The 27,328-nt window shown below is 36.2% G+C and overlaps 1 protein-coding gene and 1 long non-coding RNA gene across 2 annotated transcripts in view; one reads left to right on the top strand and one right to left on the bottom strand.

Annotated features, from left to right (window-relative positions):
- CCSER1 (coiled-coil serine rich protein 1) overlaps positions 1–27,328 on the top strand; it is an 870,293-nt gene that overhangs the window by 657,313 nt on the left and 185,652 nt on the right. Inside the window, exon 8 of the mRNA XM_033214831.1 lies at positions 473–556. Within this exon, the coding sequence (XP_033070722.1) occupies positions 473–556 (84 nt within the window). The remainder of the gene's footprint in view (positions 1–472; positions 557–27,328) is intronic.
- LOC117085679 lies at positions 376–27,136 on the bottom strand. The gene is made up of 4 exons (XR_004438048.1): positions 26,882–27,136; positions 15,374–15,384; positions 14,013–14,017; positions 376–386 (listed from the first exon to the last, which is right to left on the bottom strand). It is a non-coding gene; the product is annotated as an uncharacterized LOC117085679 (long non-coding RNA).

Below are 27,328 nucleotides of genomic sequence, written 5' to 3' on the forward strand. Positions count from 1 at the left end.
CACATGTGGGGATTACAATTTGAGATGAGATTTGGGTGGGGACACTGAGCCAAGCCATATCAGTATCTTTTTAAATGTAGAGTTATTTCTGTTTTACCTACTGTGTATGCACAAACATGAGAAGGAATAATTTAGGATGGTTTTCTGGTTTCTGTCCTAGGCAAGTAAATTGATAGAGGCATACCAAAAAGAAAACAAAAAACTAATCAAAAACATATGTGTATGTGTATGTGTGTGTGTGTGTGTGTGTGTGTGTGTATGTCTACGTGATTATGTATAGCATAGCATTTTTGGATGCATTAACTTATTTTTTGCAACTAAGAATATATTATGAAAAATATCATACTGTAGAGGGAATTTGAGTTTCATTAGTCAGATGCAATTATCTCCCACTGTGTGAAGCTGACTTTCCTTATAAAGAGCAAAGCAAAAGGGCTAAGCCTATTATGCCATCTCTTTGATGTTTTTATAGGATATAATGAAAGATGAATGCTCGATGCTCAAGCTGCAGCTGAAAGAGAAGGATGAACTCATTTCCCAACTTCAGGAAGAACTGGTAAGTAATAACAATACTTGGCCCACAGAGTGTATTTTCCTTGCAAGGTTATTTGTTCCACACCCTTATTTATTAACACCAATGGCATTAGTTATTTGTAAATCCTTCCAGTGGTTCAATCTGATGATCAGTTTTTATAATTCTGTCATGAAAACCGTAGATCTTTGACAAGCTAAAGAATAGAAATGATGTTTTATAATCTATGTGGAAAAGTGTATGATTCCAGAAACATATCACTGAACCAGGATTAAATATTTCATTTGTATCTGTCAGAAATCTGGAAGGCTTAGGCCACACTGTTTTTGTCAAGTGCATGATTTAACTCCATACAGCTATACCTAAAGATACAGATCTATAATATAAAGCAAAATACTTAATCTAGCAAACAAAACCAGATTTTACGTTTTATTTTTATAAAGCCATCAAAAATATGTTAACCTAATGAGACTTCTTGTTAATTTATTATATAGTTCCCACATTATGTAAAAATTATACAAAAATATTAAGTGTGTGTGGTTCAGATTTTAGAGTATGGCTTTTAATGTAATATCATTTTTTTTTTTTTTTTTTTTTTTTTTTTTTTTTTTTTTTTTTTTTGAGGCGGAGTCTCGCTCTGTCGCCCGGACTGGAGTGCAGTGGCCGGATCTCAGCTCACTGCAAGCTCCGCCTCCCGGGTTTACGCCATTCTCCTGCCTCAGCCTCCCGAGTAGCTGGGACTACAGGCGCCCGCCACCTCACCCGGCTAGTTTTTGTATTTTTTAGTAGAGACGGGGTTTCACCGTGTTAGCCAGGATGGTCTCGATCTCCTGACCTCGTGATCCGCCCGTCTCGGCCTCCCAAAGTGCTGGGATTACAGGCTTGAGCCACCGCGCCCGGCCCTTAATGTAATATCATAAAAGAAAGTAGGAAGTATACTTTCGTAATATAAAAATACATTTGGTAGATAGCAGACAGAGCAGTGGGCATTATTTTTTCTAAGTATGTGTTTTCTATTTATTTATGAATATTAACCATATTTTACAATAAAATGTGCACTCTGGATATACATTTTAAAAGATAGTACTCTAAAACAAGAGTTAAATAGAAAGAAATAAGAAGAGATATTTTTAATTCATCATTAGTTTTTACACTAACAATAGATTAAAGAGAAAATCATGCAGTAAGAGAGACCCTGACTCATTATTAAGAGCAGGAAACAAATCCTTCTCAACATATTTTTAATGATTATTTAAGACTTACAGTAGTTTATTATGTAATTATTGAACACAATTAAATTACAAAACAGACTTTATAGACCATCAAACTTCTGAGGACTCCTAACATATTAGTGAGATATTAGAGAAATTCAGAGCATAATTTATAGACTCTTCACAACTAACAATGTTTTCCCTGAAACTTGACCTTTATTTAAATAGTATTTTATGATTGGATGCTGATCATTGGTTCCATGAACATGTTACTGTGGCTTTAGCAGACTTATAAACTAGTACTTAGGAAAAGAGCAGTATCACAGACAAAAGGAACATGTGTTACATTACCAAAATAACCTTTTATAAACCTATAAGTAACATATTGTAGTGTCAATTTTATATATTACATAATGAAAACATTTCTTTATTTAAATATAGCCCTTTAGGTACATATTATCTAATAATGCTTTTTTATGTGGCATACAAAAATATCTTTGAGTTGATTAAATATCACATATAGATATTACATAATGGATAAAATAATCAATTTTAACATAGCGGAGTATTTATTACTTTGTCAGAGAGTGCTTATTTTGGATTTGGATAATTAACTCAGAAAAGAGTATTCTTTTTTTCTCAGCATTAGTTATGATCAGTTTTAAAACATTCATATACAAGAAATCAGACCTTCATTTGCTAAATTAAATGAAAAAGAAAATGATTACTTTCAAAGACAGTACTATATAGTTACAATTTTAAAAATTTAGTATACCTCCATCTAAAAAACTCCTATATGTTTTTTTTTCTTTCTTTTCTTTATACTTGAATTACTCAAATTGGCTACTTAGTTTCTAAAATTTCTCAGGTAACAAGCAGCATTTGAATTTTGTGTTATTGTAGTTTTCATATCATCTTGAATACTTAAACAGGAAAAATGTTAACTTTTGAAAATATAGTTTATTTTATTAGTTAAAAAGGATTGTAGCTTAGGGGGAAGTATGTAATTGATGATTCAAGAATTTTACTTAGAGGAAACATGGTTGGAAAAAAAATTGTCATTCAAACTGGATTTGGAACATGGATGAGAAATGCCAATCACATAGGCCAATGCAAACCCCTTGCATCCATGGAAAATTTTGGTCCTACTATTTCTGGTCCTGGTAATAAATAACTTGTGACATTTTGTTATGGTGGAGGTTAAATTTTACATTTATGCTCTACCTACATTGAAAATTTCAAAAATGTTTAGAAATCAGTTGAGTTGTACCCATCTATATACTACAGGTTCATAATCTTTAATAATTTAGAACTGATTCAGTTTTTAATTCTTTCTCATGAGTTTCTGATTTCTTGACCACTGTTATTATCACAAGCAATTGTATCTACATGTACATTGTAGAATGAAATTATATGTAATTGTACCGAGAAAGGCTTTATTCCCAATTAGTAATTAAGAAAGTTTTAAATTTTTTGATTATTTATATTTTTCAGTTAGCCTCATCAGTAGTGAGAGGAGTTGTAAAAAGTTAGGGATAGAATGGATCTAGAACAAAAGAAATGTTTTTCTTTTCTTTTCTGTCTTTCTTTCTTTTTTTTTTTTTTTTTTTTGAGACAGTCTTGCTCTGTCACCAGACTGAAGTGCAGTGGCATGATCTCAGCTCACTGTGCAACCTCCACCTCCTGGGTTCAAGTGATTCTCCTGCCTCAGCCTCTCGAGAAGCTGGGATCACAGACACATGTCACCATGCCTGGCTAATTTTAGTATTTTTAGTAGAGACGAGGTTTCACCATGTTGGCTAGGCTGAACTTGAACTCCGTACCTCAAATTATCTGCCCACCTCGTTTTCCCAAAGTGCTGTGATTATAGGTGTGAGCCACCACTCCGGGCCATAACAAGGTTTTTAGTCATTTAAATACAAGATTTTTTTAGTCATTTCTTTTTAGGGCATGGTTTCTCAACAAGAGTGCTAGTGGCGTTTTGTTTTAGGTGTCTGTGCTGTGAATTGTGGGATGTTTAGCAGCATCCCTAGCCTCTCTCCTCTAGATGCCAGTAGTACCTCTACACATTGCCAAATGTCCCATGGGGGCAACATTGCCTCCAGATGAGAACCACTGCTATAGAAATATTAGATTAAATGTATAGTTCCCAATGAAATGGTATGTTATAGAAAAAGCATGTACTTATAGGTAAGCGGGGCAGGAAAAAAAAAAAAAACTCCTGCACAAGGGAGGCACCTTTCCTTGGGCTATTAAATATGTAACTGTTTGTACACTATATTTATCTGCTAAGGCTACCAAAACAAAATACCATAGATGGGGCGGCTTAAACAACTAAAGTTTATTTGTCAGAGTTCTGGAGGCTAGAAATCTGAGATTGAGTGCCAGAGTGATTGGATTGTAGTGAGGGCTCTCTTCCTGGCTTGCAGATGGCCATCTTTTTAGTATGTGCTCACACAGTCTTTCCTTGGTGCATGCACACAGGGAGAGAGAGAGGAGAGAGAGAAAGAGAGATCATGCAAGCCCTCTGATGTCTCTTCTTCTAAAGATACTAATCCCATCATAATGGCCCCACCTCATGGCCTCATCAAAACTCTCATCATCTCCCAAAGGTCCTATCTCCAAATATCATCACACTGGGAGTCAGGGCTTCAATATATGAATTATGGAGCAGGAGTAACAATTCAATACATAGCACATACTCTTTGTGCTCCTGACTGTTTAATATTAGGAAGTTCAGTTGTGGAAAACTGGAGAGTTCTACTACATATTTTTTTCCAGCGTTAAATGCACACTTCAAAAATTATCATTCTTTTCTACCCTATAATTTCAAAATTATTACGTTGGCTTAATTGTTTTTCATTGCTGGGTGGGTAGATTTCACAAAGCATAAATATACTAAGAAACTGAAGATAATAATTTTGATTTAAGATTATATATTGATATTGTTTGGGTAAAACTGTTCAGATTATTAACTGCATTTCTAATGTGAATGTATTTTTGTATTTTATAGCCATATTTCCAATTTATTCTTTCTTTTTCTTTTTAAAAAGAAGACAATAAGCTGTTTGTACTCTTAAGAACAATTTTTAAAAATCAGAAGTTATTATCCCTGAAATGTTTATGTATTACTTACCTTGGTGAGCTTTACTGTTTTCAACAGATCAAGATAAAAATAATCACTTGTAATTGTTTTATTATGTCCAAAGGGATATTAAATGTTAGATTATTAGAGTGTCCTGGGATTATATATGTGCGAGGCCAACTAATTGGAGAAAACGAGAAATATATTCTGTAGCCAGAAGTTTGTAGTGTGGTAAACAGAGAGGAAACTAGTTCACAGCATGGAACATCTACTCCCAACTGTTCTATAATAGAACAAAATCTCCTCTGCATTAAATAAGAAATAGACCAAAGGAAAAATTTCTCCTCTTCATCTTCCTGGGACCTTAGCTTTCTTTACTTGAGGAGAAAAGTGAGTCAATATGTTTATATGGAAAATTGGGATATGAGTTTCTTGTCCTACCTCTAATCTTAATTGCCTATGTGACCAGATTTAGGTATTTTTCTCTATTTGGGTGTTAGTTTCTTCAACTGTCAGATAATATTACCATATGTTTTAGTCTGTTTTGTGCTCTTCTAACAAAATATACACACTGGATAATTTGTGGCAATTTATAAAAACAGAAATATATTTCTCACAGTTCTAGAGGCTGGGAAGTTCAAGATCAAGGAGCCAGCAAGTTAGGGCCCAGTCTCTCTGCTTCCAAGATGGTGCCTTGAAAGCTGAGGGAAGGAATGCTTGTCCTCACATGACAGAAAGGCAGAAGAGTATGAATATACTCTCCTGCAAGCCCATTTTATAGCAGCTTTAGTATATTCATGAGAGTGGAAGCCTTCACGATCTAAACATCTCTCCATAGGTGGGACTTCCCAACACTGTTTGGGATTAAGTTTTCAATGCCAGAATTTGGGGGGGGCATACTCAGACTATAGGACCATAACATTAAAAATATTACATATTTATCAATAGTGAATTTGATAGATTGTAGCATAGTTATATTATATAACTGTATTATATATTATATATTTTTATAGCTATGTTGCTTATAAAATTATTAAGGGGAGGGAAAAAGCAGATTTTAGAACAGCATATTGTATAACATGATGTGAAAATATACGTTGTATAGAAAGTCTAGAATAATTAATAGTATTTATCTTTGAGAAATCAGAATGTTCAATTTCTGCTTTAATGTGATAGTGTATCATTTTAATAACAAATATATTACTTGTATAATCAGAAAAAAAATCAGACTACTTCTTTGGGTAATAAATGAAGAATTTTGATGTGTTTAATGGTTTTAATTCTGTGATCAGTGTGTGTTGGGGGAAATAAGAGCAGCAGAGGGATCCCGTGGATTTCCCTTCTCCACCCACTTAATGATAGTAGTCCTTATTTCATTGTTTTTTGCATGTCATTACTTATTACATTATCATTTCAATCAATAAGCAGTTTTTATTTAATGCATATCATTATATTCCATAAGATTTTATTTGATGAAAAACCACAGCTGAGAACAAAATCAAGCAAACAAACCAAAAAACTGAACAAGATGATTGCTAAGAACTACTGTGAACTGTTAAACAGGGTGGGAAATGAGAACAAAAGCTGTGACACACACCTCAGTGAGAATTATTACACATCATGGTGATTAGAGAGAATATTAGCTAATTGAGGGCATGGAAGAGAACCAACATTCAGAATCAAAAATAATGGGAGGACTTTTTTGAAAATTAAATGTTTGGATATATATTTTAAAATATAGGTTCTATTTATTTCATAGAATATATTGGACTTTTTGAATATTAGAAATACATCTCTCTTATCCGACAGAAAGTTTTAGGGATTTTACTAATTTAATTTATTAAGATATTTAAAGCATAGCTATAGATTTAGACCAAAAGTCTAAACATAATAGCTAAAAGTATGCATACTTAATCATAATTAATTATAATAAAAGGTATTTAAACATTTGCATCATAAGTTTATTACACTTAATGATATAAAACAGAGAAATATTTTTCTCACTTCTGAGAAAGTTTAAGTGTCTTTCCCTCAGCTATTTAGTGAAGATTATGTTGAAGAATGCTACATAATTTTATTGTTCATATGATACTGAAGGACATTGTAAATATTATCCTCAGGTGACTAAAATAAATTAGAGAGATTTGTCATAAATGTTGATGGTAAAGTTCAGCCTTGTGTTTTGGGGGATGGATATATTCTTGTAAATGATTACTAATCTTATAAGTGGTTTCAAAAATCTTATAAATGGTTTTACACTATGGATGAAGAGTGTGTACCATAGGACATCAGAAATTGAAGAAAATATATTTGGTGTTTGTTAAGAAATTGATTCAAAATATTTTTTTAAGTAAGTTAGAGTTGGCTTACGAATGAAAACATAATAACTTTAGTTCGTTCTATGACTGTGAAGAATAGAATTTAATTGTCCTAATTAAGGTTAGTAGATGGTGCTGTGAATTTACTGTTTTGATTTGGATGACAATTTACATATACACTTTCAAAAATGTTAAACAGATTTGTGTGGATAATCACACTACCAAATGTAAATTGTCAGCAGTTTGTAATTCTGAACTTTTATGGTTTCTACTATTCAGAATTTTCCCGTCAGACACTTTTGTTTTCTAGCTGATCTGGGTAAAATATATCAGATACAGCTTTTTATGTATATTTCTGTGAAAACATAGGTGTTTTGGCTGGGTTCATTCCTTCCCTCAGCTTTCAAGGCACCATCTTGGAAGCAGAGAGACTGGGCCCTAACCTGCTGGCTCATTGATCTTGAGCCTGGTGGCTCACGCGTGTAATCCCAGCACGCTGGGAGGCCGAGGCGGGCGAATCATGAGGTCAGGAGTTTGAGACCAGCATGGCCAACATGGTGAAACCCCGTCTGTACTAAAAATACAAAACATTAGCTGGGCATGGTGGCAGGCACCTGTAATCCCAGCTACTGCAGAGGCTGAGGCAGGAGAATCGCTTGAACCCAGTAGGCAGAGATTGCACTGAGCCGAGATCGCACCATTGCACTCCAGCCTGGGGGACAGAGTGAGACTCCACCTCAAAAAAAAAAAAAAAAAAAGTGTTTCTATTTAAAAGGCCAGTTCAAATGGTCACCGTAAAAACAAAATAGAGTTTCTGAAAAAGTAAATTTATTAACCCTCTGTAAAATAAACACTTTAATACAGCCCTAAATAACATGATTTAAACAAAAAAGCAAAACAAAAATACTTATTATGTTTTCCTTCATAATTTTCCTCTGTTTACTAACATTAGAGCATCTATACTTTCCAATGCTAGTGAAATTTAACAGTTGCCTTCACCACCACATCTTTTTAAGCAGTAAGGGAATACACTGACTGTGGGAATAATATATGAATATTATCAGAGGCAAAAATTTAAAACATGTCGATAATGAGAGACTCTTTCCTGAGAAGATTTTTTGTGGGTCTGAATTCTAACTGTAGGTTACAATTAAGTTTTAAATGACACACACACACACACACACACACAGATTTTTCCCCACACACTTTAATTTTTTTTTCAATTATCACATTTTGTATTACCTGTCCTTTAGTAAACAATGCATTTTTAAATGGAAGTGTAACTAGGAGATATTTCAGCTATGGAGCTGAAACACTCAAGGATTCTACTACAAATTTTTAATTTAAGAGTTACGTTTGTCATCTTAAGTCAGACCTTCCAAGTAGCTTGAAACTGTTTGTGTTTCTAAAATTTGAGGTACTACTTATTAATGTATTCAAATATAGATTCAAAATAAGCAATGAGAGCATAGTTATTGTAAAGACAGAGAAACGGAACTTGAAATATTTAAATTCTGTCAGTTAATAGTAACCATTTGGAGTATTTATTGTATTTAAGATTCAAAACAAAAGAATAGTGTGTGAACTGTGAACTATCTACTTTGCGGGGGATGTTTGGACATTTTAGTTTATAATTACATATTTTACTGAATTTTAATAATATCTTTAAAACAACTTTATTTTTTATTTTAAAATGTTAATTTTTCTTTTAAAATCAAAGCACAATTAAAAAATAAATGTTACATCAAGAGCGTGATTTAGTAATTACTTTTATGGTATCTTTTGCAGACTCATTTTTTATTAAACAAATATTATATTTATTAAAATTTACTTTTTACTTTTTGACATAATAGTACACGCAAAGTTAAAGACAAGTTTTAACTAGCTTCATTTCTTTTTTGGCCATTACTAATATTAATTTAATGCAATATTATTATTTAATCCTATGTTTTTGTTTTAGAAGAGGACCGTTAAAAATAAGTTTTTCAGGTGTTCATTATAATAGATACATCATTGAGTTGAACACTTTTTCCTCCTGTAATGTAAATATTAACTCAAGAAAGCCAGCCTTCATTAAAAAAAGTTCAAAAACTTATATCCCTTTTCGTGTTATTCAACCTGCTTTGTTCTCACTCAAAGCAAATATTGAAAATTATATTCTTACTTGAGTGTAAGTAAGCATATAAACAATCATGTTTCTCCAGCCTTTCAAATGTCATTTACTTTATTAATTGTAAGGGAAGTTCTCGGCTCATTTGTTAACAATTGAATAGCAAAGCATGGGACTGAATAAAGACACTTGTAGAAATGATGATTTTTGAAAAATTGAAGGCAATTGAAAAACTGAAAGTATAGCATTACGTGTAATCAGGTTACTATGCATAATAAAAAAGGGGAAGCTAAAAATAAAAGACTAAGAAATACATATGGCTAACTAACACTTTATCAGAAATCTAGAGCGAAGAGTAATTTTGATTTGATTTTAAAATACTTTCAGAATTCAAATTGAATAAAATTGTATGTCCTTGATACTTTAATAACAGAATAATTCCTGCATGATAAAAGAAACATTCTTTGTGCCTGAAAATCATATCATGAATATATCTTAAAAGTAATTCCCCACTTGCTCTACATTCTATTATAATTTATAGTATTATTTCATGCTAGTCATTTTAGAATAGAATATTATAGCTCCATGGATGATTTACATAAAAATGGACAGCTGTAAGTACTTTCAAATCCTCTTTCTTTTTCATATTTAGGAAACATTACGAACAGAAAAGTAATAGATTAGGTATACTTAAACATTATTAAAGTGTCAGGCTACTTTCCTTCTTTTTTCAGGAGAATTAATTGCATATATTCCAGAAAAGGCTTATCTCAGCAGTCATTACTTTCCTAGTCAGCTCTGTGAGGCAGATGTAGAGTGTGAATGTGACACTATCCTATGATACGTAATGGGGATTGCCTCCAGTTTCTTACACACTCCAGTACCCTGATGAAGAGCTGCCAAAAAGATATAATCTTTAATATTCAATGAAATTTGCTGTAGCAATAGTACATATTTGTTAAAGTCTTTATCACAAAGAGTTGTCATATTGCAGTACAGCGTGGATGTAAGAAAATAATTGCTCTATGATTTAAATGCCAATAGGAAGATGTTTTACCTTTAAGACATAAATAGAGTTTAAAATATTCCACCATATTGTGATCAAATTAGGCATGTAGTTGAAATAAATTTATACGTAAAGTTAAATAGTTGAATATTTTGGACATTTTAAATTTATTATATACACTATGTCATACAATTTACAAACTATCTTCTTTATTTTATACTTCTTTTGTTATACTAATCAAGATTCCAGTACTTAGAGTAATTTACCAAGCACAACAATTTAAGTAGTCAGTGGGACATAATGATAGCCAAAGACTTAGAAAAAAAAAAAAAATACAAAACATGTTCCTGAATTATTGTGGAAATTAATAATATGAAGAAGAGGAAATATGTGTTTGGTGTATGTGCAAGTATAGCCTGTGAAAAACAAAATTACAACAAATTTAGTTTAAAGATCTAATTGGCTTTTATTAGCAATTTATGAATTGGTGGCATCTCATATAAAGATTTGCAAAAGGTCCTCCTCTGGGCATGGCAAAACAATTGTTTTTGTTTGTTTCTTTGTTTGTTTGTTTGTTTGTTTGTTTTTTGAGACAGAGTCTCACTCTGTCGCCCAGTCTGGAGTGTAGTGGTGCGATCTCGGCTCACTGCAACCTCCACCTCCCAGGTTCAAGTGATTCTCCTGCATCAGCCTCCCGAGTAGCTGGGACTACAGGCACCCGCCACCATGCCCAGCTAATTTTTTTTAATTTTTAGTAGAGATGGGGTTTCATCATATTAGCCAAGATGGTCTCGATCTGCTGACCTCGTGATCCACCTGCCTCGTCCTCCCAAAGGGCAGGGATTACAGGTGTGAGCCACCATGCTCAGCCCAACAATTGTTTTTTATAAGCTACTTTGAACAGGAACAAGGAAACAAGCTAATACAAAAAGTGGATTGTTGGCGCACACAAGATGGCCGCATAGGAACAGCTCCAGCCTCCAGCTCCCAGTGTGAGAGACACAGAAGAGGAGTGATTTCTGCATTTTCATCTGAGGTACGGGTTCATCTCACTGGGGAGTGCCAGACAATTGGTGCTGGTCAGCTGATGCAGCCTGATCAGCGAGAGCTGAAGCAGAGCGAGGCATCGCCTCACCTGGGAAGCACAGTGGTAAGGGAATCCCTTTTCCTAGCCAAGGGAAACTGAGACACACAACACCTGGAAAACTGGGTAACTCCCACCCTAATACTGTGCTTTACCAAGGGTCTTAGCAAACGACACACCAGGAGATTATATCCCACACCTGGCCTGGAGGGTTGCACGCCCATGGAGCCTCCCTCATTGCTAGCACAGCAATCTGAGATCTAACTACAAGGTGGCAGGGAGGCTGGTGGAGGGGCACCCGCCATTGCTAAGGCTTAAGTAGGTAAACAAAGCCGCCAGGAAGCTTGAACTGCGTGGAGCCCACCGCAGCTCAAGGAGGCCTGCCTGGCTCTGTAGACTCCTCCTCTGGGGACAGCGTATAGCTAAACAAAAAGCAGCAGAAATCCCGGCACAGGTAAATGCCCCTGTCTGATAGCTTTGAAGAAAGCAGTGGATCTCCTAGCATGTAGGTTGAGATCTGAGAACGGACAGACAGCCTGCTCATGTGGGTACATGACCCCTGAGTAGCCTAACTGGGAGACAACCCCCACTAGGTGCAGACCTACACCTCAGACCTCACACAGCAGGGTGCACCCCTGAGACGAAGCTTCCAGAGTGAGAATCAGACAGCAACACTTGCTGTTCAGCAATATTCTATCTTCTGCAGCCTCCGCTGCTGATACCCAGGCAAACAGGGTCTGGAGTGAACCTCAAGCAAACCCAAACAGACCTACTGCTGAGGGTCCTGACTGTTAGAAGGAAAACTAACAAACAGAGAGGACACCCACACCAAAACCACATCAGTACATCACCATCATCAAAGACCAAAGGCAGATAAAACCACAAAGATGGGGAAAAAGCAGTGCAGAAAACCTGGAAATTCCAAAAAAAAAAGAGTGCATCTCCCCCTCCAAAAGAATGCAGCTCATCACCAGCAATGGAAAAAAGCTGGATGGAAAATGACTTTGACGAGTTGACAGAAGAAGTCTTCAGTTGATCAAACTTCTCAGAGCTAAAGGAGGAGCTACATAACTGGCGCAAAGAAACTAAAAACCTTGAAAAATGGATGAATGGATAACTAGAATAAACAATGCAGAGAAGACCTTAAAAGAACTGACAGAGATGAAAACCATAACACGAAAACTACGTGACAAATGCACAAGCTTCAATAACTGACTTGATCAACTGGAAGAAAGTATCAGTGATTGAAGATCAAAAGAATGAAATGAAGTGAGAAAAGAAGTATGGAGACAAAAGAGTAAAAGGAAATGAACAAAGCCTCCAAGAAGTATGGGATTATGTGAAAAGACCAAATCTATGTCTAATTGGTGTGCCTGAAAGTGACGGGGAAAATGGAACCAAGTTGGAAAACACTCTGCAGGATATCATCAAGGAGAACTTCCCCAACCTAGCAAGACAGGCCAACATTCAAATTCAGGAAATACAGAGAACGCCACAAAGATAATCCTCGAGAAGAGCAACTCTAAGACACATAATTGTCAGATACACCAAAGTTGAAATGAAGGAAAAAATGTTAAGGGCAGCCAGAGAGAAAGGTCGGGTTACACACAAAGGGAAGCCCATTAAACTAACAGCAGATCTCTTGGCAGAAACTCTACAAGCCAGAAGAGAGTGGGGGGCCAATATTCAACATTCTTAAAGAAAAGAATTTTCAACCTAGAATTTCATATCCAGCCAAACTAAGTTTCATAAGTAAAGGAGAAATAAAATCCTTTACAGACTAGCAAATGCTTAGAGATTTTGTCACCACCAGGCCTGCCCTACAAGAGACCCTGAAGGAAGCACTAAACATGGAAAGGAACAACAGGTACCAGCCATTGCAAAAACATGTCAAAATGTAAAGTCCATCAATGCTAGGAAGAAACTGCATCAACTAGCGAGCAAAATAACCAGCTAACATCAAAATGACAGGATCAAATTCACACATAACAATATTAACCTTAAATGTAAATGGACTAAATGGTCCAATTAAAAGACACAGACTGGCAAATTGGATAAAGAGTCAAGACCCATCAGTTTGCTGTATTCAGGAGACTTATCTCGCATGCAGAGACACACATAGACTCAAAATAAAGGGATAGAGGAAGACCTACCAACCAAATGGAATACGAAAAAAGCAGGGGTTGCAATCCTAGTCTCTGATAAAACAGACTTTAAACCATCAAAGATCAAAAGAGACAAAGAAGGACATTACATAATGGTAAATGGGTCAATTCATCAGGAAGAGCTAGCTATCCTAAATATATATGCACCCAATACAGGAGCACCCAGATTCATAAAGCAAGTCCTTAGAGACTTACAAACAGACTTAGACTCCCATACAATAATAATGAGAGACTTTAACACCCCACTAACAACATTAGACAGATCAATGAGACAGAAAGTTAACAAGGATATCCAGGAATTGAACTCAACTCTGCTCCAAGCAGACCTAATAGACATTTATAGAACTCTCCACCCCAAATCAACAGAATATACATTCTTCTCAGCACCACATCACACTCATTCCAAAATTGACCACATAGTTGAAAGTAAAGCACTCCTCAGCAAATATAAAAGAATAGATATTATAAAAAACTGTCTCTCAGACCACAGTGCAATTAAACTAGAACTCAGGACTAAGAAACTCAATCAAAACCGCTCAACTACATGGAAACTGAACAACCTGCTCCTAAATGACTCCACGGTACATAACAAAGTGAAGGCAGAAATAAGATGTTCTTTGAAACCAAAGAGAACAAAGAAACAACATACCAGAATCTCTGGGACACATTTAAAGCAGTGTGTAGAGGGAAATTTATAGCACTAACTGCCCACAAGAGAAAGCAGGAAAGATCTAAAATTGACACACTAACATCACAATTAAAAGAACTAGAGAAGCAAGAGCAAGCACATTCAAAAGCTAGCAGAAGGCAAGAAATAACTAAATTCAGAGCAGAACTGAAGGAGATAGAGACACCAAAAAGCCCTCCAAAAAATCAATGAATCCAGGAGCTGGTATTTTGAAAAGATCAATAAAATTGATAGACTGGTAGCAAGACTAATAAAGAAGAAAATAGAGAAGAACCGCCGGGCGCGGTGGCTCAAGCCTGTAATCCCAGCACTTTGGGAGGCCGAGATGGGTGGATCACGAGGTCATGAGATCGAGACCATCCTGGCTAACCCGGTGAAACCCCATCTCTACTAAAAAATACAAAAAATTAGCCGGGCGAGGTGGCGGGCGCCTGTAGTCCCAGCTACTCGGAGCCTGAGGCAGGAGAATGGCGTAAACCTGGGAGACAGAGCTTGCAGTAAGCTGAGATCTGGCCACTGCACTCCAGCCTGGGCAACAGAGCGAGACTCTGTCTCAAAAAAAAAAAAAAAGAAAAGAAAAGAAAAGAGAGAAGAATCAAATAGACACAATAAAAAATGATAAAGGGAATATCACCACCGACCCCACAGAAATACAAACTACCATCAGAGAATACTATAAACACCTCTATGCAAATAAACTTACACTCTCCCAAGACTAAACCAGGAAGAAATTGAATCCCTGAATAGACCAATAGCAGGCTCTGAAATTGAGGCAATAATTAATAGCCTACCAACCAAAAAAAGTCCAGGACCAGACGGATTCACAGCCGAATTCTACCAGAGGTAGAAGGAGGAGTTGGTACCATTCCTTCTGAAACTATTCCAATCAATAGAAAAAGAGAGAATCCTCCCTAACTCATTTTACGAGGCCAACATCATCCTGATACCAAAGCCTGAGAGAGATACAACAAAAAAAGAGAGTTTTAAACCAATATCCCTGATGAACATCAATGCAAACATCCTCAATAAAATACTGGCAAACCAAATCCAGCAGCACATCAAAAAGCTTATCCATCATGATCAAGTGGGCTTCATCCCTGGGATGCAAGGCTGGTTCTACATACGCAAATCAATAAACGTAATCCAGGATATAAACAGAACCAAAGACAAAAACCACATGATTATCTCAATAGATGCAGAAAAGGCCTTTGACAAAAGTCAACAGCCCTTCATGCTAAAAACTCTCAATAAATTCGATATTGATGGAATGTATCTCAAAATAGTAAGAACTATTTATGACAAACCCACAGCCAATATCATGCTGAATCATATTACAAGCATTCTTATGCCTTTGAAAATTGGCACAAGACAGTGATGCCCTCTCTCACCACTCCTATTCAACACAGTGTTGGAAGTTCTGGCTAGGACAGTCAGGCAAGAGAAAGAAATAATGGGTATTCAGTTAGGAAAAGAAGAAGGCAAATTGTCCCTGTCCGCAGATGACACGATTGTATATTTAGAAAACCCTATTGTGTCAGCCGAAAATCTCTTTAAGCTGATAAGCAACTTCAGCAATGTCTCAGGACACAAAATCAATGTGCAAAAATCACAAGCATTCTTATACACCAGTAACAGACAAACAGAGAGCCAAATCATGAATGAACTCCCATTCACAATAGTTTCAAAGAGAATAAAATGCCTAGGAATGCAACTTACAAGGGATGTAAAGGACCTCTTCAAGGTGAACTACATACCACTGCTCAATGAAATAAAAGAGGACACAAACAAATGGAAGAACATACCATGCTCATGGATAGGAAGAATCAATATCGTGAAAATGGCCATACTGCTCAAGATAATTTACAGATTCAATGCCATCCCCATTAAGCTACCAATGACTTTCTTCACAGAATTGGAAAAAAACTGCTTTAAAGTTCATATGGAACCAAAAAAGAGCCCGCATTGCCAAGACAATCCTAAGCCAAAAGAACAAAGCTGGACGCATCATGCTACCTGACTTCAAACTATACTACAAGGCTACAGTAACCAAAACAGCATGGTACTGGTACCAAAGCAGAGACATAGACCAATGGAACAGAACAGAGCCCTCAGAAATAATACCATACATCTACAGTCATCTGATCTTTGACAAACCTGAGAAAAACAAGAAATGGGGAAAGGATTCCCTATTTAATAAATGGTGCTAGGAAAATTGGCTAGCCATAAGTAGAAAGCTCAAACTGGATCCTTTCCTTACTCCTTATATGAAAATTAATTCAAGATGGATTAGAGACTTAAATGTTAGACCTAATACCATAAAAACCCTAGAAGAAAACCTAGATAATACCATTCAGGACATAGGCATGTGCAAGGCATGTCTGAAACACCAAAAGCAATGGCAACAAAAGCCAAAATTGACAAATGGGATCTAATGAAACTAAAGAGCTTCTGCACAGCAAAAGAAACTACCATCAGAGTGAACAGGCAACCTATAGAATGTGAGAACATTTTTGCAATCTACTCATCTGACAAAGGCCTAATATCCAGAACCTGTAAAGAATTCAATCAAATTTACAAGAAAAAAACAACCCTATCAAAAAATGTGCAAAGGATATGAACAGACACTTCTCAAAAGAAGACATTCATACAGCCAACAGACATATGAAAAACTGCTCATTATCACTTGCCATCAGAGAAATGCAAATCAAAACCACAATGAGATACCATCTCACACCAGTTAGAATGGCAATCATTAAAAAATCAGGAAACAACAGGTGCTGGAGAGCATGTGGAGAAATAGGAACACTTTTACACTGTTGGTGGGACTGTAAACTAGTTCAACCATTGTGGAAAACAGTGTGTCGATTCCTCAAGGATCTAGAACTAGAAATACTATTCGACTCAGCCATCCCATTACTTGGGATATACCCAAGGGATTATAAGTCATGCTGCTATAAAGACACATGCCCATGTATGTTTATTGCATCACTATTCACAATAGCAAAGACTTGGAATCAACCCAAATGTCCATCAGTGACAGACTGGATTAAGAAAATGTGACACATATGCACCATGGAATACTATGCAGCCATAAAAAAGGATGAGTTTGTGTCCTTTGTAGGGACATGGATGCAGCTGGAAACCATCATTCTCAGCAAACTATTGCAAGAGCAGAAAACTAAATACCACATGTTCTCACTCATAGGTGGGAACTGAACAATGTGATCACTTGGACACAGGAATGGGAGCTTCACACACTGAGTCCTATTATGGAGAGGGGGTAAGGGGTATGGATAGCGTTAGGAGATATACCTAATGTAAATGATGAGTTAATGGGTTCAGCACACCAATATGGCACATGTATACATATGTAACAAACCTGTACATTGTGCATGTGTACCCTAGAACTTAAAAGAATAAAAAAAAAAAAGTGGATTGTTTAACATCAGGTTACTTCATGTTACTTTTCTTGTAAGAGTTAAAGTGGAGTAAACTTCCTTATTATGCCCAATAAAACTAGCATGTTTGGGATTTGGCTATCACCTCTGCATGATTTCTTGGAAGGACAGAAAAATAAGTTGCCTTCAGTTTGATGACATAGATCTTAACATGAATGACTCCATTTTGGTTCAGTCTTTTGGAGTCTAGTACAGAAGCTCAGTCCAAAACAATGGCCTCCTCCTTTATTTAATAGTATGTATATAAATAGCCATGTAATGATCTACTTTACAATAAAGTATGTTTAAAAATTTGAAAGTCAGTCTGAGCCAGGGACTTTGACTGGAGCGAGTGTTAACATGATGAAGGATTGGAGTGGTGTCTGTCCTCAAGAAAGCAAAGGAAGATAGGCTTACATAATTTTAATAACAATAGCCACTAGCTACTGAGCTCCTAACCTTTGACAGGTACTGTGAATGTTTTAGGTTTATTATTGCCTTTACTTTTTATAATACAATTGAGAAATAAATATTATTACTCCCAGTTCATTTATAATAAACTAAAATTCAGGAGAATTATGTGATTTGTTTAATTCTGTGTAATACATGACAGTTAAGATTGAGAGGAAAATCTGTCCGACTCCATGCACATGTTGTTTTCCCTATTATATGAAACAGATTTATAAATTACAGAGAGATTATGAACATATTAGTGCTATGAAATAGGATAACACAGTTCACTTTTGCTACATATCAATACCAAAATAAAAATAATAGCTACTATTTATGGATTGGTTACCATTCATCTGGTAGTAGCAGTCAGACTTGGGTGGTCAGGGCAGAAACTCCTGTGATAGTGTTACTGGCAAAGCCGGTTCCCCAGAATTGGGGGGGGTCTTTCCCTGTTCAGTGTTGCAAAGCCATTATGTGAAACTGAAAATGAGCCTCAAGCAGTTCAGGCTTTATTTGATGGCCATGGAATTGAGAAGCGGGAGCACAGCTCACAAATGAACTTCTCAGCTCCTGAGAGCTGGAAAGTCACAGATAGAGGGCTACTTTAATTAACGTGTTGAACATTAAAAACAAGGGGAAGAATATCCATGTATTTTGGGGGAAAGGGCAGAGAAAATCTCAGAACTGGAGTGTTGCCTTCCTTTTATGGTTTCTTCTGGTCATTATCATGATGATTAACTGTCATGGCACTGACAGGACTTTCATTTAGCATGGAAATTAGATTACAATAAAGTTAGAGTTTCTTCAGAGGTCAAGTGAGCTGCCATCTTGGATACCACTGGTTTCAACTGGTCTGGTCAGGTTGGGAACTTCTGACCACAGACCTCCTATTCTTAAAGTTTAGGAGAGTCAAGGTGGGATAGCAATTTAACTATGCCCTACAGGCATTACACTGGGTAATGATAACAAAACAGAAAAATTTATTTTAGAGGAATCACCTACAGCCACTTCTCCCAGCCTTGGAAGTGAGAATGGTGGCTTTCATCAAAAAGGGTATAGGGCATCACAGACACATTTAATGTCATTTTAGTAACCATGTCCTATTTCATGGACACCCTTTATATTTGAGTTAAACACATTATTACTTGTAAAATCATGACAGCATTATCAGAGAGATGAAAAGATAACAATTTGAGTATCTTATCTTAAAGCTGAGTAGGGGAGGGAAGAATTTTCTTTTGCCCTCTGAGAGTTTAATAATTGACTCTGTTAAATAATCCGACAACGGGCAGATTAATAGGAGAATAGTTACACAAATTTATCGTGTGCACCAGGACATTGCAGGAAAGACAAGTGAACACGCTAAAACCAAGTAAGATTTATAATTATATACCATTTTTATAGGGCTGAGGGGGAAGGGGATGTTGGCAATTTATAGGAGAGTAAGTGGGAAAAATGAATGGGCCCTCAGAAGAATACATGGTGGTTTGTGACAAAGTTGGTCTGTGTGTGGTGCTGACTTTTTGTCTTCGTCTCCTGTGATAAGAGTTAATCTTCTCTGGTTGATGCAGCCCTTGGGGAGAAGATTGGCAACAGCTGTATTACTTTCGGAGGCTCTGTCTTTAGCCGGATAAGGGGAGCTCCGAGAAAATGTCTGCCTATATCCACCATACCTCAAGTGCCCCAAATTTGAAGTGATTAGCAATACCAAAGTAGCATATTTTGAAGTTGCATTTTCTGAAGTCTTTCAGCTGAGAAATCCAATTTTTTTAGTGACTTAAAATATATCTTTACATTTTTATGACATGTGTGAATGTAATATCTACATACTTATCCATAAGTCTATTTCATATCACTAAGAAATCTCCCATAGTCAGCCAAATATAGAGTGAGAGAATGGTCAAAAATGAGGAGAAGCACTAAATCCAAACAGCAAGAAATATCTCATGACTTCTGATAAAATATTTTACTCAGTGGATGAACAAAACAAGAATGAATGGGCTGGAGATGGATTTTAAAAATGTAGTTTCATCTCACTTTACAATTCTTTGAGCTATTCCTAGGACTCTTATATAGTTTTTGTAAGGAATAAAAAGGAGGATTTTACCAGTTGTAATCCCCACTAAGAAGCTTGAGCTGAAGTGTTTCCTGTGTGTCCCCTTTTACCTTCAAATGTGGCTTTACTGTTACTTGTTTTTCTCTGTCATTGGTGGGCTCCTTAATGATAGGGGCCTTGTTCTCCTATAGCCTTAGCATCTAACAAAGTAGGCAATTAGTAAATATTTGAAGGAATGAATAAAATGTATATTGTATTTTTTGGTCTTACATTTGTTAGGAGAACTTTTAGAGAATAAAGCAAGACAGTGTCACGTTATTAAATTATATAGATGAAAGATAGAAATGAAAGGGGAAAGAAAAACTATGAGTTTAGGTATATAATTTCCTGGAGGAACCACTAGATGCCAAACAAGCATGTGGGGATGTCACCTAGGAAACTTAAATACAAAATGGGTATCACCATGAATAACAGCAAGAAAATAAGTGGAGGAAAACGGAGCTATCAAATGATCCAAAGACAAGTAATCAAGAGAAATTATAGAAGTAAAAAGATAAAGTTAAAATTGAGTCTAATCTAAAATAGTCTAGAAAACAAAGAAACACTAAGGAAACAACGTTCAACAAAACCACGAAAACTTTTCAAGAATTTAGGAAGTGCTAAGATCATCTGCTTCTCCTCATTTCACCAGAAAAACATCTTAATGAAATAATACAATTTGAAGCCCCTCTAAAAAGGTTGATTTTTTAGATAGAATGGTTTATAATGTGAACAATTCATAATAGAAAATGGCTATGGATAGGAAGTTAATGAGACTGGAGAAAAAAACAGCTACACTAAAACTAAGTACAAATGAAAGAGTAAAAATAAATGTAAAATACCAAACATGTTCAGAACCTATATTGATGAAAGTATTGTAAGTAGTGGTAGAGATCCAAGTTACCATGAGTTACCAGCAGCCTCTCTGTATGGGTCCATAGCAACTTCAGTCCTTGCTGCCTCAGAAAGAATTTGACTCAGGGGCATAAAGCAGACGAAGAGAATGAGGCAAGTTTCAGAGCAGGAGTGGAAGTTTCTTTAAAAAGTCTTTAGAGTCAGGTAGCGTGACGCCTCCAGCTTTGTCCTTTTGACTTAGGATTGTCTTGGCAATGCGGGCTCTTTTTTGGTTCCATATGAACTTTAAAGCAGTTTTTTCCAATTCTGTGAAGAAAGTCATTGGTAGCTTGATGGGGATGGCATTGAATCTATAAATCACCTTGGGCAGTATGGCCATTTTCACGATATTGATTCTTCCTATCCATGAGCATGGTATGTTCTTCCATTTGTTTGTGTCCTCTTTGATTTCACTGAGCAGTGGTTTGTAGTTCTCCTTGAAGAGGTCCTTTACATCCCTTGTAAGCTGGATTCCTAGGTATTTTATTCTCTTTGAAGCAATTGTGAATGGAAGTTCATTCCTGATTTGGCTCTCTGCTTGTCTGTTACTGGTGTATAAGAATGCTTGTGATTTTTGCACATTAATTTTGTATCCTGAGACTTTGCTGAAGTTGCTTATCAGCTTAAGGAGATTTTGGGCTGAGACAATGGGGTTTTCTAAATATACAATCATGTCATCTGCAAACAGGGACAATTTGACTTCTTCTTTTCCTAACTGGATACCCTTGATTTCTTTCTCTTGCCTGATTGCCCTAGCCAGAACTTCCAACACTATGTTGAATAGGAGTGGTGAGAGAGGGCATCCCTGTCTTGTGCCAGTTTTCAAAGGAAATTTTTCCAGTTTTTGCCCATTCAGTATGATATTAGCTGTGGGTTTGTCATAAATAGCTCTTATTATTTTGAGGTACGTTCCATCAATACCAATTTATTGAGCGTTTTTAGCATAAAGGGCTGTTGAATTTTGTCAAAAGCCTTTTCTGCATCTATTGAGATAATTATGTGGTTCTTGTCTTTGGTTCTGTTTATATGCTGGATTACGTTTATTGATTTGCGAATGTTGAACCAGCCTTGCATCCCAGGGATGAAGCCCACTTGATCATGGTGGATAAGCTTTTTGATGTGCTGCTGAATCCGGTTTGCCAGTATTTTATTGAGGATTTTTGCATCGATGTTCATCAGGGATATTGGTCTAAAATTCTCTTTTTTTGTTGTGTCTCTGCCAGGCTTTGGTATCAGGATGATGTTGGCCTCATAAAAAGAGTTAGGGAGGATTCCCTCTTTTTCTATTGATTGAAATAGTTTCAGAAGGAATGGTACCAGCTCCTCCTTGTACCTCTGGTAGAATTCAGCTGTGAATCCATCTGGTCCTGGACTTTTTTTGGTGGGTAGGCTATTAATTGTTGCCTCAATTTCAGAGCCTGCTATTGGTCTATTCAGGGATTCAACTTCTTCCTGGTTTAGTCTTGGGAGAGTGTAAGTGTCCAGGAAAGGCTACAGTAACCAAAACAGCATGGTACTGGTACCACAACAGAGATATAGACCAATGGAACAGAACAGAGTCCTCAGAAATAATACCACACATCTACAGCCATCTGATCTTTGACAAACCTGAGAGAAACAAGAAATGGGGAAAGGATTCCCTATTTAATAATGGTGCTGGGAAAATTGGCTAGCCATAAGTAGAAAGCTGAAACTGGATCCTTTCCTTACCCCTTATACGAAAATTAATTCAAGATGGATTAGAGACTTAAATGTTAGACCTAATACCATAAAAACCCTAGAAGAAAATCTAGGTAGTACCATTCAGGACATAGGCATGGGCAAGGACTTCATGTCTAAAACACCAAAAGCAACGGCAGCAAAAGCAAAAATTGACACATGGGATCTAATTAAACTAAAGAGCTTTTGCACAGCTAAAGAAACTACCATCAGAGTGAACAGGCAACCTACAGAATGGGAGAAAATTTTTGCAACCTACTCATCTGACAAAGGGCTAATATCCAGAATCTACAAAGAACTCAAACAAATATACAAGAAAAAAACAAACAACCCCATCAAAAAGTGGGGAAAGGATATGAACAGACATTTCTCAAAAGAAGACATCCATACAGCCAACAGACACATGAAAAAATGCTCATCATCACTCGCCATCAGAGAAATGCAAATCAAAACTACAATGAGATACCATCTCACACCAGTTAGAATGGCAATCATTAAGAAGTCAGGAAACAACAGGTGTTGGAGAGGATGTGGAGAAATAGGAACACTTTTACACTGTTGGTGGGATTGTAAACTAGTTCAACCATTATGGAAAACAGTATGGCGATTCCTCAAGGATCTAGAACTAGATGTACCATATGACCCAGCCATCCCACTACTGGGTATATTCCCAAAGGATTATAAATTACTCTACTACAAAGACACATGCACACGTATGTTTATTGCGGCACTATTCACAATAGCAAAGACTTGGAATCAACCCAAATGTCCATCTGTGACAGACTGGATTAAGAAAATGTGGCACATATACACCATGGAATACTATGCAGCCATAAAAAAGGATGAGTTTGCATCCTTTGTAGGGACATGGATGCAGCTGGAAACCATCATTCTTAGCAAACTATCACAAGAAGAGAAAACCAAACACCGCATGTTCTCACTCATAGGTGGGAACTGAACAATGAGATCACTTGGACTCGGGAAGGGGAACATCACACACTGGGGCCTATCATGGGGAGGGGGGAGGAGGGAGGGATTGCATTGGGGAGTTCTACATGATATAAACGTCATGCACATGTACCCTAGAACTTAAAGTATAATAAAAAATAAAAATTAAAAAAAAAAAAAAAAAAAAAGTCTTTAGAACATGAAAGAAAGGAAAATTTGCTTGGAAGAGACCTGAGTGCACACCTGAAGGTCTGCAAGAGAGTAGATGACAGCAAAAAAGAGATCTTTAACCTTGATCCTATAACTGTATAGGCTGGCCTCTTTCCGTATAGACTGGCCTCTTTCCCATAATTCTTTCCTTAGGGTGGACTTCCTGCATATGCTTTCCTTACCTTTTGGAATTGAGCTCATGCAGAGCGTTTAGGGAGTTATATGCATGCCTATCTGAGGCTTCCTTTCTTTTTCCAGTGGTATGTGTCCTTGAAACATCACACTTCGACATTTGGCCTCTTAACACTCATCCCCAAGAATCCGCTTCTCCCTGAGGCCTACATTCAATTAACACTTCTAATGTTAACATGTGTGGACCATCAGGAGATTCTCTCCCTGGAAGCCAAATTATCATTTCTAGAGAGGCAATGCGATAGTTGCCAAACCATCACCGAACATTTCTAGTGAGTGGAGGAGAGCCCTCTCCTGCGCTGCTCATGCTTAACTACCTGTAACAGCATAAAATGTTGAGAAGTATATGAAGCAAATAATTGCTCATACTATGTGTCAATATTATGCTATGCCATTTACTTACGTATTTTACCTCACCTTTGGCCATACTGTTTTCTTTTATATTGAGGAAACCAAGGCTCAAAGATGTTAAATAAATTTCTCAAAGCTACAGAATGTCATTTAAAGAATCTAAGCATATGCAAATTAAATTTTACCATGTTTACTATGGAGAAGCAAAAAGTGCTTCAGTGTAAAGTTCCTTCACTCAAATTATTTCCCACTGTTAATAGCATACACAGACTTGTGGAGTGTGAGACTGACAGGAACAAAGCAAATAGAGACCAGTCAATTTGATGGTTGTGTGGATTTCTGAGCTATTTAAGTTCATGGAACTTTGTTGCTTTGGAATGAGAGATCCTTAAAATTCTTCTAATTGATACAGACACAACTGCCCATTTTTCTGTTTTACTAAATTCCTAATCCCTAGTCTATTTTGCAGTTTTTGCTTTATTACACAACCAACCAAGATGAACTTGAATCAGTAAAGTTCCTAAAGATTTGAGGCTGCCAAACACACTCTTCCTTTTTTCTCTATTGTATAACTTTTGTTAATTGTCCTTGGTCTATGAGCAAACAACTTTGGTAGTAACACTAAATTACCATTTAAAAAGTGACATGTGTATTTTAATAATAAATGCTGAGGAGTGAATTATATCTAACACCAATATAACAGATATCCCATCCATATAAACTCCCTTCCCACTGTCTTTTTCATGTTAATCTGTAATCATTTGCTCAGCCTGTATTTCACTTACTGTTCCCAACAATTCTGGGTATTATGTTGGTTTTACTGTCAGTCCCAATATATTACAAACAGGGGAACTGAGGTTCAGCACAATTAATGAACTATCTCATTAGCTAACAAGCAGCAGGAGGGTTTGCGCATACTAAGGTATGCGTCAGTGTGGTCCTACACTGCCTTTGCTGAAGACTGACTGACTTATGCGTGATATGCAGAGAGATACTATTATGGAGAAAGGAAGGTAGAGTTGAATATTTGAAAAGGTATTTGATTATTGATTTTTATTTCTTAGTGGATTTGACTTTCTCAATGAAGCATAATAGGTACTGTATTCATTGTTTTCTATCATTTTGCACACAGATATTGGATTGCATAGCCTATCTTGTTATAATCTGTCATTTAACAAAACTGTATCATTACATAATTTCCACTGATGAGCATTTATATATTTTTTCCTCCTCTGAACTTTGCCACAAAAGTCACATTTGTTTTAGCAAATATGCCATTGACAACCTGCTAAGAAGATGACAATATGCCTATTACACTGCTCAAGATTGGCTAAATAATTTGTTTGAGTTACCTACAATATGTTGCAAAAGGCAGATACTTGGCAAGTTTAATGCCATCCATCTGATGTAATTGAACTTGAGGTTAGATGAATAGCACTTCATTTCATCCTTGAAACTTTACAAACATGACTGTCATTATCTCAACAACTAATGCTGCTTAAAGAATGTTCCTTATTTGCATATAATTTTGAAGGTGTTTTTTTTTCCCACAAAATAATATCCTTGACTAAATATTAGGTAAAATTTAGTTTAGACTATATTTTTGAAACCTTTTAAAATGTAAGTTATCTAATAGCAGAAGAGGAGAAAATTATGTTACCTAATACTCCAGTACCCCAATATAATCTTTTTGATATATTCATATGTCTCTCCCTCCTCCAATTTTTATATAGCTGAAATGATAATGGCTATATGTTTTGTATCTTGCTTTCTAATAATTATATATAATATATATTTTATATGTCTAACTACTTTCTTAAAATAAATGTTCAAAACTATGATTAGTGGAATAAAGGGCAAGACAGTCTTTTTACAAGTGTCAGGTCTTACTATGTGACTCATTTTTTCCTAGTTCAGTGTTATAAGTAACTATTTACTAGTAATGTTATCTTTTGTCATTTGTCTATTAAAACAAGCATATATTAAATGGATTGCCTTCTTGAAATAAAATAAAATAAAATTTCAATAGATTTATTTTTAAAGTTTTCTTTCCTTAGTAGAAATATCTGCAAACGAATAGAAAATTCTTTATTTCAGTTGCATAGATTCAACTAGAGCTATAGATTTAGATACAGAGAGAACATGTGATGAAAAAGCAAATATCTGCCAGTATTCTGAGCTTCAGTGAATGAGCAAGCTATATAAATAATGAAGCTTTTGTTTTCTAGTGTGAGAAAAGTGTCTACTTCTTAGAGAACTAAGGAACTTAAGCATCTTCATTGCTTTGAGTTGACTTTTTTTAATGTTTGATGATTCTTCTTTTATCATGTGTACTAAACTATGGTTATTAAAGTGCACCATCTTTGAGTGCACTTCTGTGCACCTCTGACTTCTCCTACCATCATGACCTCTAGCCATAATATGATTTACTTCCACACTAGCAGAAACCAACCGAGCCCCTTTTGACCTCACAGAAGGAGAATCAGAACTAATCTCAGGCTTTAATATTGAATATGCTGCAGGCCCATTCGCCCTTTTCTTTATGGCCGAATACATAAACATTATTATAATAAATGCCCTAACAGCTACAATTTTCCTAGGATAAAAAAAAAAAATACTGTTTTTTGGAAACATTTTATATCAGTCATTAAGCAAATGATCAGTATTTCTTTTGTCAGTTTAAAATCTGTAGAAATTGGCCGGGCGCTGTGGCTCAAGCCTGTAATCCCAGCACTTTGGGAGGCCGAGACGGGCGGATCATGAGGTTAGGACATCGAGACCATCCTGGCTAACACGGTGAAACCCCGTCTCGCCTCCAGCCTGGGCGACA

Source organism: Trachypithecus francoisi, unplaced genomic scaffold (genome assembly GCF_009764315.1).
Source record: "Trachypithecus francoisi isolate TF-2019V2 unplaced genomic scaffold, Tfra_2.0 Lachesis_group1, whole genome shotgun sequence".
Classification (NCBI taxonomy): Eukaryota; Metazoa; Chordata; class Mammalia; order Primates; family Cercopithecidae; genus Trachypithecus; species Trachypithecus francoisi.